Source organism: Lygodium microphyllum, chromosome 21 (assembly GCF_053477565.2).
Source record: "Lygodium microphyllum isolate KBCC chromosome 21, Lygodium_microphyllum_v1.1.10, whole genome shotgun sequence".
Lineage (NCBI taxonomy): Eukaryota > Viridiplantae > Streptophyta > Polypodiopsida > Schizaeales > Lygodiaceae > Lygodium > Lygodium microphyllum.
The window spans coordinates 89,602,536-89,619,063 of NC_141155.1; the positions used below are offsets into that span (position 1 = coordinate 89,602,536).

Sequence of the window (16,528 nt, forward strand, 5' to 3'; positions counted from 1 at the left end):
GAGGCATTTGCTTTAGCATTGGCTGAGACAGAGACAGCCTACAATCTACAACATGTGACATCGGGCTCCACTATGGATATGAAGAGCATCCAGGCAGCATTTCTAGGAGAGTTTTTAGAGATTCCATGGCAAGTGACAAATGAGCGAGAGCTGGAAGATTAGCAACAGCATAGTACCATGGCCTGTCCACAGGGCCAGATGTATATTGACAGCCACATAAGACTTATTGGAAAGAGAGCATGACATATATTTGGCTTAATATCATTCTTGAGAGGCTACTGTGGGAAACCTCAGGCAGAGGGATTTTTGGAATTTCTGGAGCCAGGCCCCTTTCCTCATAACAAGAAACAAGAGAGTCTGGTGGGGGTGGCCGGATTGAGTGATTGTACACGAGGGCAATAGTGTGGCTTGCACCCCTTCCCCTCTCACCCCAACCCTGTACAGCCTCTTGTCCAAGGGTGCTATTCTTTACAGTAGCCAGCTGGGGAGCAACTTTTACCATCTTGTCATCGTTTGTCTGGAGCCTGATAAGGTGTTTGTACTGATGTAGTGATTTGAATATTAAGTTGCTCAACATACGTAGCCTCTTTCTTCCCACAATATGAATGTGTGAGTTTTTAAGTAATTTAATAATTCTGCATAGTTGTATCCTTGCAGTTCACACAAGGAAGCACTAGCAAGGATTGCAGAGTTGGAGAATGTACAAGCTAAATTAAAAAATCAGCTGGAAGTTACTGTGGGAAATGCAGCACGAATTGCAGATGAGCGAGACCTTCTCATGGAGCTGAATAACACACTTCATGCTGATCTAAGCAGGTCTACTTCTCTTACTGTTTTACATGAAGAAGACCAATTTATCAGAGGTCACATACATGTTTTGGTGTGACTAACCAGAGTTTGTTTTTCCAAGATGAGTTGATAGTAAAACTCACCATTTGGTGTTGTTGAATTTTATACTATTGCATACGACTACAATTTACACCTGTGTTATTGGCATCTAATCTCAGGCTATGATAATGTTTCAAAAGAATTTTCTCTGCTAGATGGAGGAACTTCGTCAAGTTTTGAGTCTTCCTGCAGGAATATGCTAAACTTTAACTTGAAGTTAGGGTAAATGTTACTCTTATGTTTTTCTTTTTCTTTAGAGTAAAGAATGAATATATTAATAAATCCCCTTAGGATCGTAGTTGATAACATATGTCTCACACTTCCATACGTGTATGGGTATGTAAGTGTGACTGAAGTATGATTCAGACCCCTGGCCTGAATGATACATTGCCCTAATTTTTTTCTTAGAAGACTAGAAAAATATAAGAATGATGAATTGAACCTTAATATGAATTGTAGACATTTCATCAAAGCTTACACTTCGAAAAAAAAGCATGAAAGGCATTCAAATTTAACAAGGGGACTCAATGAATTTTGAGATTATAATCAGCCCACTAAGATCACAAAATGTCATGGCTCATAATACATCATAGTACTCTAGACTCTATAGAGACGACCCTAGAGACTAAAGAGACAAGGGTCAAGACTCAAATTATAGACTTGTTGCAGTGACAGGTCATGTATGAGCACCTGGGGGCCTATCAGAGAGGATTGACAGTACCATAGGAGTGAAACAAGGATGTCCACTTGTTGTGACCCATCCTCATCACCCTCACCCTCACCCCTCGGGCACACTAGAGGTACCAACACCTGATGCACCCATGTCACAAGAGCTGAATTCTCATCATCTTCCTCTGATTTTCTGCAAAGCAAGCAACCTTTCATCATCCTTTTCCTTGTTTAGCATTTCCAAGGTCACTTCTATCTTCTCAAATCCTCTTTCTTTCAACTTGCTTATGCGATGCAAATTGCTATGTATAAAAACAAGCTTCTCTATATTCCTTGGCTTAAGCTAGTTCCTTTTCTTCATATGAATGAGAGAAAACGTGCTCCAATTTCTCTCACATGGTGAAGCACAAGTGCCTTGAGACAATATCCTAAGTGCCAAGTGCTGCAAAGTTGGTGTCTCAGCCCCAAAAATTTCCACCATTTCACACCTTGATGCGTACACTTCTCATCCTTTGCAATAGGATGCGCAAATGGACCTGACTCAGACTTATATTTATGTAGTCCATCTCGTTCTGTCTGCCCATCCATTTGTGGATGATAAGCACTATAGTTGGGTTCCAATGGCTTTAAATAAACTCTTTCAGAAATGTGATGTGAAAAGAGAATCACGACCACTGATTATCCTTTTAGGTAACCCATGTAACCTAAAATCCCTTTTACAAATATCCTTGCAATATCTGAAGCTTTGTAATTGGTTTTTGTTGGAATAAGTAAGCTGTACTGAAACAGAGTTGAGTTCCAATAGCCTCAAAGATAGCCCTCCAGAAGTGTGATGTGAAAAGAGAGTCACGATCACTAATGATTCTTCTGGGTAACCCATGAAGTTTGAATATTTCCTTGATGAATAATCTTGCGATGTCTGAAGATTTATAGTTCGTCTTGACAGGGATGAGTTGTGTGACCTTGGTGAGCATGTCTACTACAATCATAATAGAGTTATATCCTCCCTGAACTTGGGGTAAGCCAACAATGAAGTCCATACTAATGAACTCCCTTTTCATTTGTGGAATGTCAAGTGGTTGCAATTTCCCAGGCATTTTAACATGTTCTGCCTTAATGCGTTTACAAGACAAACATTCCATGACATTTGGTCCAAAATGAAGAACCCAAGACAATAGATGAAACCTGCAAAGCCTTGGCAATTCTGCTCACTTTCTTTCTACAATACTCATTACTAACAACCATGCAATGCAATCCATTGAAGACTCTCTCATCCAACATGTTTGCCAAAATGATAAACATATATGCAAACCGTGTTTGTGATGGTTTAAGAAATTCTTTTGAGCTGAACTTTCTATGCAAAGCAAGAACTGTATTTCTTTGTATGACAAATGCCACAGTCTGCACAGCATCTTCCAAAACAGCCTTCACCCAAGAAAGCTCTCCAATATCCTCAAACAGCAAATCAAGGCAATGGTATGTGCAACAGGTGTAAAAAATGGTTGGCCACTCTTGCTCAACCCAGAGACTAGCACGAACACAATTGGCTGCATTATCCATGCACACTTGGACTACATTTTGAGGCCCCACGCCAAGAATGGCACTCTTAACAATTTTAAAGATGTACAATTTTAAAGATGTACTCTTCTAACTTATACTCATCTTTTGTATCACAACTGATCACAAGAATGTGGAACCAAACATGCATGAAACCATTACATTGATAATGGGTTGATGACGTGCATCAGACCATCCATCACAAACAATGCTACAACCATATCTTTTCCATTTCTCTCTGAGATCAAGAAAATCTATTTGCACACATTTGACTCATCATCCAATTCTTTAGTGCTCAAGTGATGGTATGAAGGGGCCTTGAAGCTTGGGCCAACATTTCCAATAGCCCTCACCATGTCAAGAAAGTAAGGACTCCTCACCTTCTAATGAGGAATGTCCCCTGCATAAAAGAACCGAAGAAGGGTCGAGATGGTGTGAGCTAGCGGTATGGGAGGATAGTCTTGGGACGTGGGCTTGACCCAAAGTGTTTCTAGCTCCTAGACTCGGGGTTGAGTCTATTTGGCTCTATGGCTGAGATGTGAGTTTCATGTCCAATTCCATATATTAGTGGATATAGCTTGTGTCATGTCTTGTGTGTAGGTTGGATCCTTGGTGGGTGCCACATTGGTATTAGAGCATCAACTTGCAATTTGGCACAAGATTCGACGACATGCACAAAACCACTTTTGCTCATGGAACTGTGATGGTTCACACTTCTTAAGTTTGCTTTATCTCATCTAGGGTGGTATGGGAAACTACTAGTAGGAGGAGAGTGCATAGGGAGCATGTGTTGCAGATGGTGGGTATGACAAAGTATGTTTCTTATGCGATACTCATGCTTGGGAATTTATGTTGAGGTGATGTGTGTGCACGTAAGGGTTTCGGTGGTTTTGGTGATTGAAGTCGGGGAGCTGCCACTCTAGGCATATGATAGACCATCATTGGTAGTTGAACTCTTGTAGCTCGTTTAAGCATAAACATTTTTGCTTTGACAACGACATTTAATTTTAATGCCATCATTAAATTTAATACCAATTTCACATTTAATGTTGATTGGTACATGAAAGACTCCACACGGGTAGTGCAAAAGAAGTATGGGCCATTAGAAATATGTCTTCTAGAGAGAGCCAAAGCAAGGAGCAAGCGACCAATCAGCATTCTCCAAAGAAATACCTTGCATTAAATGGATTTTTATGAATCTGTCCTTCCAGGATAGGCAATTTTCACTATGACTTGCTTTTATGAAGGCCCGAGATAGAATTAGCTTTAGCTGCCAATTAGTGATAATCCTTAACAAGTAGGTGATAGATTTGATTGACTAAAACACCCTCCAAACATAGTCACCCCACAAATCTCCAATCCTCTCTCTTTTTTTTTTCTTTTTTTTTTCGTAAAAGGTAATTGTATTAATTACGAAAAAAAATACAAGATTACTTTATTACAAGATACATGATGACACGAAGCCATCATGTGAAGAGGTTGTCTCTCTCTTTCTCTCTCTCTTTTTCCTGGTTACAAGAAACACGAGGCCCCTAGGCCAACGTGTGGGGAATCCCCGTAGTAATGCACTAAAAAGGTTACACCAATCATGGCAACGACCCAGAGGCAATTGCCATATGCCACGGATGCAAATCCTCCCGAGGGAGCAAGTCGGAGTGTCGGATGAGATCTAGCTGCCAATGCAAGAGCCCTTTAAGCCTGGCAATATGTCGCGGTACATTAGAGGCCGAATCAAAGAGAAAAGCATTGCGCGTGGTCCAAATGTGCCAGCATCCCCAATATCTGAAAAAGTGAAATAAGATCTTCACAGGCAACTGTGGCGGTGTGGGATACTTCGGGCGCACAAAAACCCAGTCGAAAGGAGTTAGCGAGGACCCCACCACCGCGCGCCAAATGTGCGACAAGAGTGACCAGATATTCTTGGCGAGCGGGCAAGAGAGAAAACGATGTCGGGCCGATTCCGCTGGTGTGGTACAGAAGAAACAATTGCCATTCGAGATGCGACGCTTGGCAAGGGCCGAGGCCAAAGGAAGACTACCAATCATCACTCGCCAAAGAAAGACCTTGCATTTGAAAGGTGTCTTATTTAGCCAGCCCTCCATCAGCGTTTTCTGCCACCATGACAGCGATTTCCGGAGTCCCCAAACAGTATTAGCTTTCTCACCCGGCCATTGGTGATCTTGAATGAGAAGATGATACACCTGATTAGTAGAGGCCTTTTCCAGACCCAGCCGGCCTGCAAGGTCCCAGTCCTGCCAAGGGCGATCCACAGCCAGGGCAGGAAAGGGTTGCCTACCCTGAAGCTCCGACGAAAGCTTTTCCCATAAATCACGGTATCCACGTGGGATCTTGAAGAGTCGCCTAGCAGTCCGAAAGGATACGAGGACATTGCGAGTGGCAAGGGTAGCATCCGCAACGGACGTCACACCTAAATGGGCCATGCGGTTAAATCTTGGTCTGAGCTGATGTTTATCTTCCCATGAAAGGAGTCTCGAAACTGCCAACAATTCCAGCTGAAAGGAGTTCGTCTGCATGCGGTCCCCTACTGGGTGCCAACGGGCCTTTTGGAGCACCACTTTCCAAGAGCCGACCAAGTGCAGTAACAAAGAGGAAGAGGGATTGGAAAAACAAGAGTCAGCATTAAGGACATGCCACCAGGAGGCCTGAAGCCGTGTGTTACCATGGCGGAGGCCGCTGTCCTCAAGAAAATAACGGGCTATGATGGTCCACGGGTGATGATCCAGACACATGGCACGAAAAAGGAACCAACGGAGGGCTAGCATATGAGTTTGTGCATCCAAAATAGCTCCACCACCCAGGCGCTTAGGGGTACATGCATGTGACCATGAAATCCAGGAAATGCCTGCCTGCAGTGAATCCTTCTTCCATAGCATGAAACGGACGGGATGAGTGAGAGCCTTCAAAGTAGTAGGCGTCCATGGCAACAAAGGCAGGAAATACCTTAGCATTGGTAGCATGATTGTCTGGGCCACTTTGAGGCGGACATGGAATGGCCACGCTTGCGACTTCCAATACATAAACTTCGCCGCCAGTTTTTGTGAAATCCACTCCAGCAGGTCTTTTGGCCGTACATCCACCCCCAATGGGTATCCAAGATGCCTGACAATGGAGCCATGGGAAACCACCTGGCCTTGCCAGCCTAATGACTGTAAATCAGGCTCTGTACAACTGAGAATGGCTGACTTCAAGGCATTGATGCGAAGCCCAGAGGCCTGACCAAATAGTGTCCAAACATCTAGTGCCCTTCGAATGTTGTCCATGTCCGCCTGCAAAATCATAAAGGTGTCATCAGCCAAAGATTGGCTAACGAAGTGCTGACCCAACGGAAGAGACAGCCCGGCCAGCTGAGCAGAGGCTGCCATGGAGAATAACATTGAAAGGACTGGGTGAGTTGCCAGGGCAAAGAAGAGAGGGCTCAAAGGACAACCCTGTCTGACCGAGCGTGCAAGGATAAATGGCTCTGTAACCCCACCATTAAGCATAACTCTGGAGGAAGCCGCAGCACTAATGGTGTAGATCAATCGGGACATCCGGGTACCAAAGCCCATAGCAGACATGAGATCTGCAATGAAAGACCAGTCCACATAATCAAACGCCTTTTCCAAGTCCAATTGAATCAATACCACTTCCTGGTCGGATTGCCGCGCATAGTCAATAGCCATTTGCACATTTAAGATATTATGCAGAATGTTGCGGCCCTTAATGAAACCATATTGGAGAGGATGCACAATAGCGGGAAGGTGCTTGTGAAGCCGATTCGCCAGCACTTTGGAGTAGATTTTATACATGGAGCCCATCAAAGAGATTGGTCGCCAGTGTTGCAGCTTTGATGGCGAAGGGACCTTTGGAATTAGTTTGATAAGGCCTTCTTTCCATGAGGAGGGCATGACCCCTGTTTCCCAAACCTGCTGAAACATGACCACCAATGGCTTCACCAACTGCGTGGCCGAGGTCTGAAAGAATTCATTAGTGAGACCATCCCAGCCAGGACTTTTATCCTTCGGCAGGTGCAACAAAACATCCATAACCTCTTCCTCGCAAATATCCGCCTCCAAAGTGGCTTGCATATCAATTGGAACCTGCTGGCGGACCAGATTATAGAAGACCGAGCGGGCATGCATAACCTGGCTAGAAGGCGAGGAAAAAGAACCAAGAAGTTCCATAAAATAATTTCTGCACATAGTGACAATGGTCTGCGGATCAGTGACCATGCGACCTTCCGAATCCTGGAGTCTGGTCATATTTTCGCGAGCCGGAGATGCATGCAAGGCGCGAAAGAACTTATGAGACTGGCAGGCACTATCTTGCAATGTGTCAGTCAAGTTGTGCAGCTTGGCCTGTTGATAAGATTTCAACTGAAACACTTGGATAAGATGGGCCAACCGCCTCTCCAGTGACAGCAGAAAATCATCATCTGGAGAATCCAGAAGCAAGGAACGGACCAAAGCCAGTAAGTCTTCTGCTGCATGTCGACGTCGGTGACAAAGCGAGGCATGATGGATCCCATACTGTCGAGCAACCCGCTGCACATTAGAGAGCAGCCGTGCAAATGAAGGCAAGCCCTCAGAGGCGAAGTCCAATAAGAACCTCTCAATCAACTGCTGCATATAGCCCTGGAAAATTGAATGCTTCAAATAAGAGGAGTTGAAACGTAAAGGGAGCCTATCCAGCAATTGCACAAAAGGTGCAATAGATTGTGCCCGCATCTCAAGCTGGAGGGGGAAATGATCCGACAACGCATATTGCTGCAAGACCTTCATTTCCAGCATCTCGAGAAGAAAATCATCCCCCTGCATGATATACATTCTGTCCAGTCGCGACCAGGTAGTTGCATATTGTGCGGAATGAAAAGTAAACCCTGAAACAGAAGGGTGAAGCCACGACCAAAGATCTTGCTTGAGTACGTGCAAAGCAAAGGAACTCCACACACGGCTTTCCGGCGTGTCCATTACTGAATGACCTGAAGTGGACTGAGAAGAGTCTACACACATATTGAAATCTCCCATCAAAAACCCCCTTCGGCCGAGTGACATGGAGCCCTGCAAAGCGGACCAAAGATCCCGTCGGGATGCGGGATCATTCGGAGCATAGAGGCCCAATAGCCATAAAATCTCTCCTTCAAATAGGACTTCGATCACCAGAAAGCGGCCCTGCACATCATTTTTAACAAGGACAGGCTGATATTTCTCATGGACAATCATCAGCACGCCCGAATAGTGCGTAGCATGGGTCCCTGCATAAAACACACGGAATCCATGACAATCTATCACTTTTCCTGCTTCACCGTGACTTTTGTGCTCAACTGCACACAATACATCCCACTGGTTCTCATGCAAGACGGTCCACATGGCATGTTGCTTAGGGCGAGAGCAAATGCCTCGCACATTCCACGTGGCTATCTTCATGTATCCTCAAAGAAGGAAGTCAGGAACGAGGCGCCTGCTGCCTCGATTTCACCTTTTCCGCGAGAGCATCCAGGACACCCTCGTCCAGAAAATCAGCCAATACTGCAAAAGAATTCTGGCGACCTGCTTTAGAGGTAGAAGGGAAATCCACTGCCTTGGGAGAGGGGCGGGGATAACGCCGATCCCAGGGTGTAATAACATTCTCTTTGGCATCGAACGCCAGCTTGGCAGGTGGGCCTTTGGGGCCGTCGGTATAGGCTCTCCTTGGAGACTGATTACGGGGGGCAGACGGGGCCGTAGGACGCGCAGCCTGCTGTGAAGTGGCCATTTCTTTCCGGCGCGTATACGTGCGCACGGAATCCTGGGAAGCAGTAGGCCCAGGATCCGCCAGGCCTGCATCCAACTTTTTACCTTTTTTGGGACGTGCCTCAATCCAGTCAGTGCGACGGGAATCCATACTCAGGACTTGTTGTTTGCCTTTATCCATGACATGAGGAAACTGAAGGGCTTCCTGGGGCGTGGCATCAAGCACCATGTCATCCTTGGGCAGCACAACCTGCGCATCCTCCGAAGTTGGTTGCCTTTCAGGGCATTCGGCCATGAAATGCCCCAATTTACCACATGAAAAGCAGTGTCCCGCAAAGTTGCCCCATTTTAAGCGAAAATACAAAGGATGCATGCCCGAACAATTGAGGCGAAGCCACGCGGGCCTTTTCCTGCCCGTGTCCCATAGCATGCATAAACGGTTTCGGTTCATCGCCCGGAGGCTTGGGGAAACCAGCACTGTTCCCACAACTGCCATCGCATCCTTCAACATGGGCCAATAGACCGCCGGGCAATTTTCCACCTCCACCCACACCGGGCATTCGAGTTGAAGCAAACGCTGGAAGTCGGCCATGGGGCGCCATGGCACAACATGGACCAAGCGGCGATCAAAGAATAGTGGCAACTTGGACAGGAGCTCAGCTCGATGCGTTTCCGATTTCAACAGCACCTCATAAAATCCGCGAGGTCCAAGGAAGATCTCCTCAACAGACTCCTCTTGCAATAAATGGTGCAACCACTAGCGAATATGTGAAAGCACTGGGATCCTGCCAGTGAAGAAAAGTATAACTGCACGGTCATAAAACACCGAGAAGGATCGCAAGACTGATTTGGGGTCCACCGTGGCTTCCAGCACATCATCCATTCCCGCAACAGAAAAAGATTCATTATTATGCTGGACATAATCGCCAAGCAGAGTATTGGCAAAGTCCAGCAAATGCCTAGTCAATTTCCTGCGAATCCACAGGATCAGAGGCCACTTGCGCATAGGAGCGTTCCGGAGGACTCATTGGCTCATCAGAAGTATGCTTGGAGCGTTTGCCGGCAGGCGGCAGTTCAGAACTCGGCGGCAACTCCTCCGTGCATGGCACCATATCTTCCGGCTCCTCTGCATCGGAATCAGGGCCAAGGGCTGCCACCGTCCGGTCAAGAAAATCCATATCCAGGCCAGCCATACTGCTGTCTTTGCACTCGCGCCCTCTCTCTCTCTCTCTCTCTCTCTCTCTCTCTCTCTCTCTCTCTCTCTCTTTCTCTCTCTGGGCAAGTCCCGCAGACTTGTCGGCCTTAGCCGTGGCCAATCCCGAGGGGGTGTAGATAGCGCGTGGGTCAAGGCGCAATCCTAACGGAGCCGATGCAAGAGGGCGAAACACAGGGCCAACGGGCAGGGACAAAGGCCAGAACGCTGAGGAGGAAGGCTGGCAGGCGACGGCAGGGCTGAACCGTCAGCAGCAGACTCGCTGCGAAGCAGGGGCGACAGGAGCTCTGACACGCAGCGCAGCCGCGCGTTGACCAGGAGCAGAGCCTGCAGGTCAGACGGGCGGCGGCAGGGCGGGGCACACAGCCAACGGGCGCCAGATGCTGGCAACGGCGGTGGGGCCTGCAGGCGATGGCGACGGGGGCTGCAGGCGAGGGCGACGGGGCACAAGCGACGCAACAGGCGTGGCGGACAGGGCCGCGACGAGCAGTTCCCGCAGGCGATGGCGATGGCGACAGCGAACAGGGTCGCGATGGTCAACCAGTCGACGGCAGGGCAGGGCACGCAGGCGGCGCCATCGCGTCTACTCTCTCTCTCTCTCTCTCAAAGTCAGGTTCTCTCTCTTTTTTTTTTTTTTTCGTAAAAGGTAATTGTATTAATTACGAAAAAAATACAATATTACTTGATTACAAGATACATGATGACAAGCCAGGCCATCATGTGAAGAGGTTCTCTCTCTCTCTCTCTCTCTCTCTCTCTCTCTCTCTCTCGGTGTCTGTGTAAAGGCAAGGCTGCTCTGTCTCCGTGCGCAAGTCGCAGAACCCAGGGGCGCAGGCTCAAGCTCGAACAGTGGATACTGCCTCTCGCTGAGAGGAAGAAAAGATCTGTGCGCCCTGCAAGACACTGCCACAGACGAGGTGTTACCTGGGGCGAGCACCACGGCAGCTGACTGGCGAGGGCGGCGTCTGACAGACGAGGGCGGCGGATGACAGGCGCGGGCAGCGTCTGGCAGGCGATGGCGGGCTGACAGGCAAGGACAAACAGGCAAGGGCGGGTCTGATAGCGAACAGGACGACGTGCAGGTCGGATTGCAGGTCCCGCGACGGGTCGGACAGGTCAGACGAGCGGTGCAGCAACGGGGCAAGTCAACGTGCAGAAGGCGGTGAGTCAGTCCGCGGCAGCAGAAGGGTCGCCGTCCGTCTCCCCGCCATCGCTCAGAATCTCTCTCTCTCTCTCTCTCTCTCTCTCTCTCTCGTTACGGAATGGAGCTGGCGTGATGTCAAACGTGTCATGAGGACCTGACGCGACGTACCTGGCGTGATGTCAAACCTATTGTGGTGTCAAACCTGTCGAGATGGACCTGTTGTGATGCCAGACCTGTCATAAGGCAGTATCCCTCTGACGTGAGGCAGACCTGTCATGAGGCAGACACCTCTCTAACATGAGGCAGACCTGTCGTGAGTAGGAATGTACTTGGCATGAGGCAGACCTGTCGTTAGCACTATAGTGAGGCAGAGATGTACTGAATGCATTGATACAAGCATACTGTATGCAGTAATGTACTGACACAGCAATGCACTGACACAGACCCAAATGCCAATGTACTAAGATCACAGATGTAATCAAATTGATATGACACGAATGTACTCAGAATGACATGAATGCAGACCTGGGTGAATGTATTGATGCACTGGCTTGTGGACTAGGCAATGATGCATTGACTTTGATTTTGATCATGTCCTGGAGTATGCATTAATGCACTGACTGGGGCTGCAATTTGTATTTTTGCAGTGACTGTAACCAATGTGAAGGCATTTGGGCTCATAAAAGATTACTGGGCTTGCAAAAATTTAGTGAGGGATTAGGGAAACCTTGGAAATTTGCAAGAATACATATTTGATAGTAGAAAGTACAAGCTGAGTGGCTTTGCACAAAGTGTGTGAGAGATGGATAATGTAGACAAATGCAAGCATCATACCGTGGAAAATGAATATCTAGGAGACGAATCTGATCAAGAACTAACACAACCGTCCATGGAAGCAATGTTCAACACCCCTTCTAAGAACACACGGTACAAGACGTATGGCCGTCTCCCCAACATCTAACGGGCATGGAAAGACCTCACGCACCATGAATGAAAAGAAATACGAAGAAATTCATCTCATGATTCCCTCTGAACTACGAATTATGAGACAAGAATTGGAGAAAGAAATACAGGAGCAGGTCAAAGCCGAACTGATAGTAAATTAGAGGGCAGAAATGCAAGACATGTAGATAAAGATTAAGAATAACTTACAAGCACAAATGCTGTCCGAAATGCACACACTGAAAACTAAAATGCTGAAAGTGGTAGATGCCTACAAATCTGAAATCTTAAAGCTGGGGGAAGAATTGAATACATTTAAGAAAAAAGGAATGAACGTGCAAGAAGAACTACAAAAAGAGAAAGAGGCTTTGAAGGCATGTGAAAGGGAGGTTCACTCATGGATAGAAGTGGCAAAGACAACACAGAAGCAGATGGAAGAAGCCAGCCCATGGATTGAGGTAGTAAAAAAGAATAAGGAAACATCAGTGAACAAGATTGAAGTAATGAATGCTACCTTGGAAGAAGAGGCTAGGAGACGGGCTAGGGTTTTACATGTACGGGTAGTAGAATGGGAGGAGAAGAGCAGCCCACAGGAAGATGCTAAGACACTTGTTGACAAAATTGGGGCTTCAGACGTACCTATCATCAGTGCTTGGAGAGTGGGGAAAGAGGACTCTAAGTCCAAGGCTCTAATTCTTCGCTTTGGGGATAGAGAAAAAAAAGGCCTTCCTCTCCAAGAGGAGAGCCCTCAAGGGTGAGAAGATTTATTTAGATGAGGACCTTACCCCAGCACAAATAGCGTATCACATAGAACACATGCCCAAGGTATTGGAGGCTCGCAAAGAGGGAAAGTGGGCTGTTTATAGGGATGGACGAGTCATCATCACTAACAAAAGGACTTTATGACGGTACGAGGCCTATGAGACACTTCGGATGTCAATATGGAATTGTAATGGAGCCCTACGCTTGGATGTTGGTTACTTTGAAGATAGCTTCCGACACATAGATATAGCAATGTACACAGAAACACACCAATGTAAAGGTAGCCGTCTACCAGACGTGCGGGGATACACGTGGGAAAGTGCATTTCGTCCAGCAGCCAGAAAACCAGGAAGCACTAGGGGCTCTGGAGGTGTGGCCATACTATACCGGAAAAACCTCAAAGGGATAGTGCAAGTAATGAAAAGAGATGATGATGCATGATATTTATGGATTAGGATACATGCAGGAAGACCACGGGATATATTCATCGCAATAGGCTACTTTCCTCCTGCAAATTCTATCTATGCCACACGAGATGGATCTCCCTTTGATGTACTTTATGGGGATATCATGACATATGCTAGCATTGGGGACATATTATTAGTAGGAGATTTCAATGCACGCACTAGAGATAGACAGAGTGACTTTTATATGCATGATAACGCCATGTTCAAAGAGATCGACATAGATGAAATAGGCCTACGCAAGAGAGCCCAAGGTAAAGGAGTACCTATGGGACACACCTATTGACTTCGGGGGAAGTGCACATAGACTAGCCATCTTTAATGGTCTACCACAATGGCCAAGATGTGACAATTTGACATGTTGGAATCACAAAGGAGGGGCAAGTACTGTGGACTACTTGATAGGCTCACCAACATTGATACCAGACATCCAAAACTTTAAGATATCTAAGAGATCAATTGGCATAGCAGCGGATCATGCTATTTTGACATTCATGCTCTCTTGTGTACATATGAAACATGAAATACCATGCCTCCCTAAACATCCCAAATACTACTTTACAAAAGACACCTCACACATCTATAGTGGTTCTCTACAGACCAGTTTACATACATTGGACTTGAGTAGATCATTGGAAGAATGTACAAGGGATTTAGCAAAGGCCATACATGGATCAGCCATGTATGTATTCCCACACACCTTGCCTCAATGTAGACCCACACGATCTACTACTCCCCAAAATAGCTGATATGATGATGAGTGTAGAGTCACCCGAGCTCGCTTACAGAGAGAAGTGGAGCTAGGCACTCATACACATCTCCAAGCAAAGCCATTCTTCAAACGCCTTGTGCGGAAGAAGAAACAAGACTACTTAGTGAAAGCAGAAGCAAAGATATATCAGCTATTTTTGGGACGGGATAGCAAGAGCGCATGGAAGATGTTTCATGAAAGATACCCCCCCATACAGATTACATCACTAGTTGCTTGGCTTGACTATGGGAGACAGCTATATGACCTGCCAGGACAGCCACCTATGCAGCCCCCACAAGCTTGTAGGCCAACACAGTGGTCTTTTTTCACATGGAAAATGGTTAGGGATGCAATGTATAGATTACAAAATGGGAGGGCACAGGATGAGGATGGACTAGTAGCAAAACATTTCTCACATGCTTGTGACATATTAGCACCCATATTAGCAGATATGTTCAATAGAGCAGTATGTGAAGGTTTCCCTATGAGTTGGTCAGACAATACTATAATTCCGCTATTTAAATTGATGATCCCCTGATTCCTAGCAACTACACGACTATCATGATCGGTCATACTTTGGCCAAGATATATGGATCTATATTGGAGCATGAATTTAGTGAGTGGGCTCAAATGCAAGGCAAGAGAGCACAAGGACAGGCAGGTTTCAAACGAGGATATACCACGTTGGACCATATTCTCACACTTAGAGCCATTATTGAGGAGGGTCGAGCCCGAGACAAGAGGATCTATTGTTTCTTTGTAGACTTTCGTAAAGCTTTTGATACAGTGCCTCGTACACGCCTCATGCAGAGATTGCAGGACATTGGAGTACCAGAGGGTATACGATGGGGTGTCTATCTATTATATGAGGCAGTGACAGGTCATGTATGAGCACCTAGGGGCTATCAGAGAGGATTGACAGTACCATAGGAGTGAAACAAGGATGTCCACTTTCACCCATATTGTTTGGTCTATACATAGATGAAGTGTCTGATTACATAGACCGAGGAGGAGGAGCTAGAGCCTAGCAAGGGTGCGGATACCAATATTAATTGTATCCAGATGATATTGTTCTCATTTCAGATCACCAGAGGGATTGCAGTGCCATCTAGATGCTTTGCACATCTTCTGTAGAGATAAAGACCTCACAGTGAACCTTGGGAAGACCAAAACCATGGCTTTCAATACTTCAGCAGCATGGGTGACTAGATCTATGTACCAGTTCACATTTGGGGGAGACATACTGGAGCATGTGAGGGAATATGTCTATTTGGGAGTCACCTTCTCTGGCCCACGTTTTTCGTTGAGAGAGGGATCAGAGGCATGTCTACCATGTGGATACGTAGCACTAGGGGCACTCAAGAGTCAATGTGCTCACATACAGTTCTAGGAGCCCCGCACCAAACTCTGGTTTTTTGACACCCTAGTCACACCTACATTACTATATGGAGCAAAGGTTTGGGGTTGCAGCTTGTACCACAGGCGTCTTAGTCCCCTCACTGATCAGATTGGAGTAGAGAGGGATTATTATGATGGTTGGGATAACATGGAAAGGGCATTGATCATGATGATAGCACGCATGATTAGGAGTAAGCCCTCCACCCGACATCCCATTGTCAGAGCAGAGCTAGGGGCAACACCTATAGTTACAGAAGCACTCTTCAGGACAGTGACCTTTCGGCACAGACTATGGGAACTTCCACGCCATAGATACTCTAGATTGGCACTAACCTCATCTAGACAACTAGCAGCACGAGGCGAGAAGAACTGTTGGTTTTCACAAATGGCTATTTGGATGAGCCTACATGGTTTGGATATTAACCGTCTTCCACCTTTGGATTATAGCCTTCATTGCCCTACACTTTCTCTCAGTCAATCAGAGCTGAACCAGGTGATTAGAGCTGATATCTTGAGGATTCAAACAACAAGGACATGGATCCATCCACCACTCCCTCTAGGATCGAGGATGGAGTTCTACAGGAGTCATTTCTTGTCTCTCTGATGATGTTTCACTATTCGGCTAGCATATATGGACACACATCTCTCCCATAGCGTACGGGTTGCTATCGGGGTTGCTATCGGACAGATTCGAACCTCCTCACATAGGCTTCAGATGGAGACAGGAAAATGGACAAATACCCTAGCACAGGATAGGACTTGCCAGCTTTGTGGTCGAAATCCTGAGAAGGAGAAGCACTACATATGCATATGCACAGTATACTATGACATATGAGGACAGTACCACTGCCTCTTCCGTGATGGATTTGGACCCCTTCGTCATGTCATGGAGTACGAGGACCAGAGATGCCTAGGTCTTTTCCTCCTGGAGCTCGAGAGGCACCAAACTGCACTACTGCGAGACAGGAGGCCAGCTCATCCAGAGGGACACACACAAAGAGAAGTGAC

General features: G+C 46.6%; 1 protein-coding gene across 1 annotated transcript in view; it reads left to right on the forward strand.

The window, feature by feature from the left end:
- The window catches only part of LOC148018260 (uncharacterized), a 286,664-nt gene that overhangs the window by 193,042 nt on the left and 77,094 nt on the right, over nucleotides 1-16,528 (forward strand). Inside the window, exon 17 of the mRNA XM_087661879.1 lies at nucleotides 658-816. Coding sequence (XP_087518005.1) covers nucleotides 658-816 — 159 coding nt within the window. The remainder of the gene's footprint in view (nucleotides 1-657; nucleotides 817-16,528) is intronic.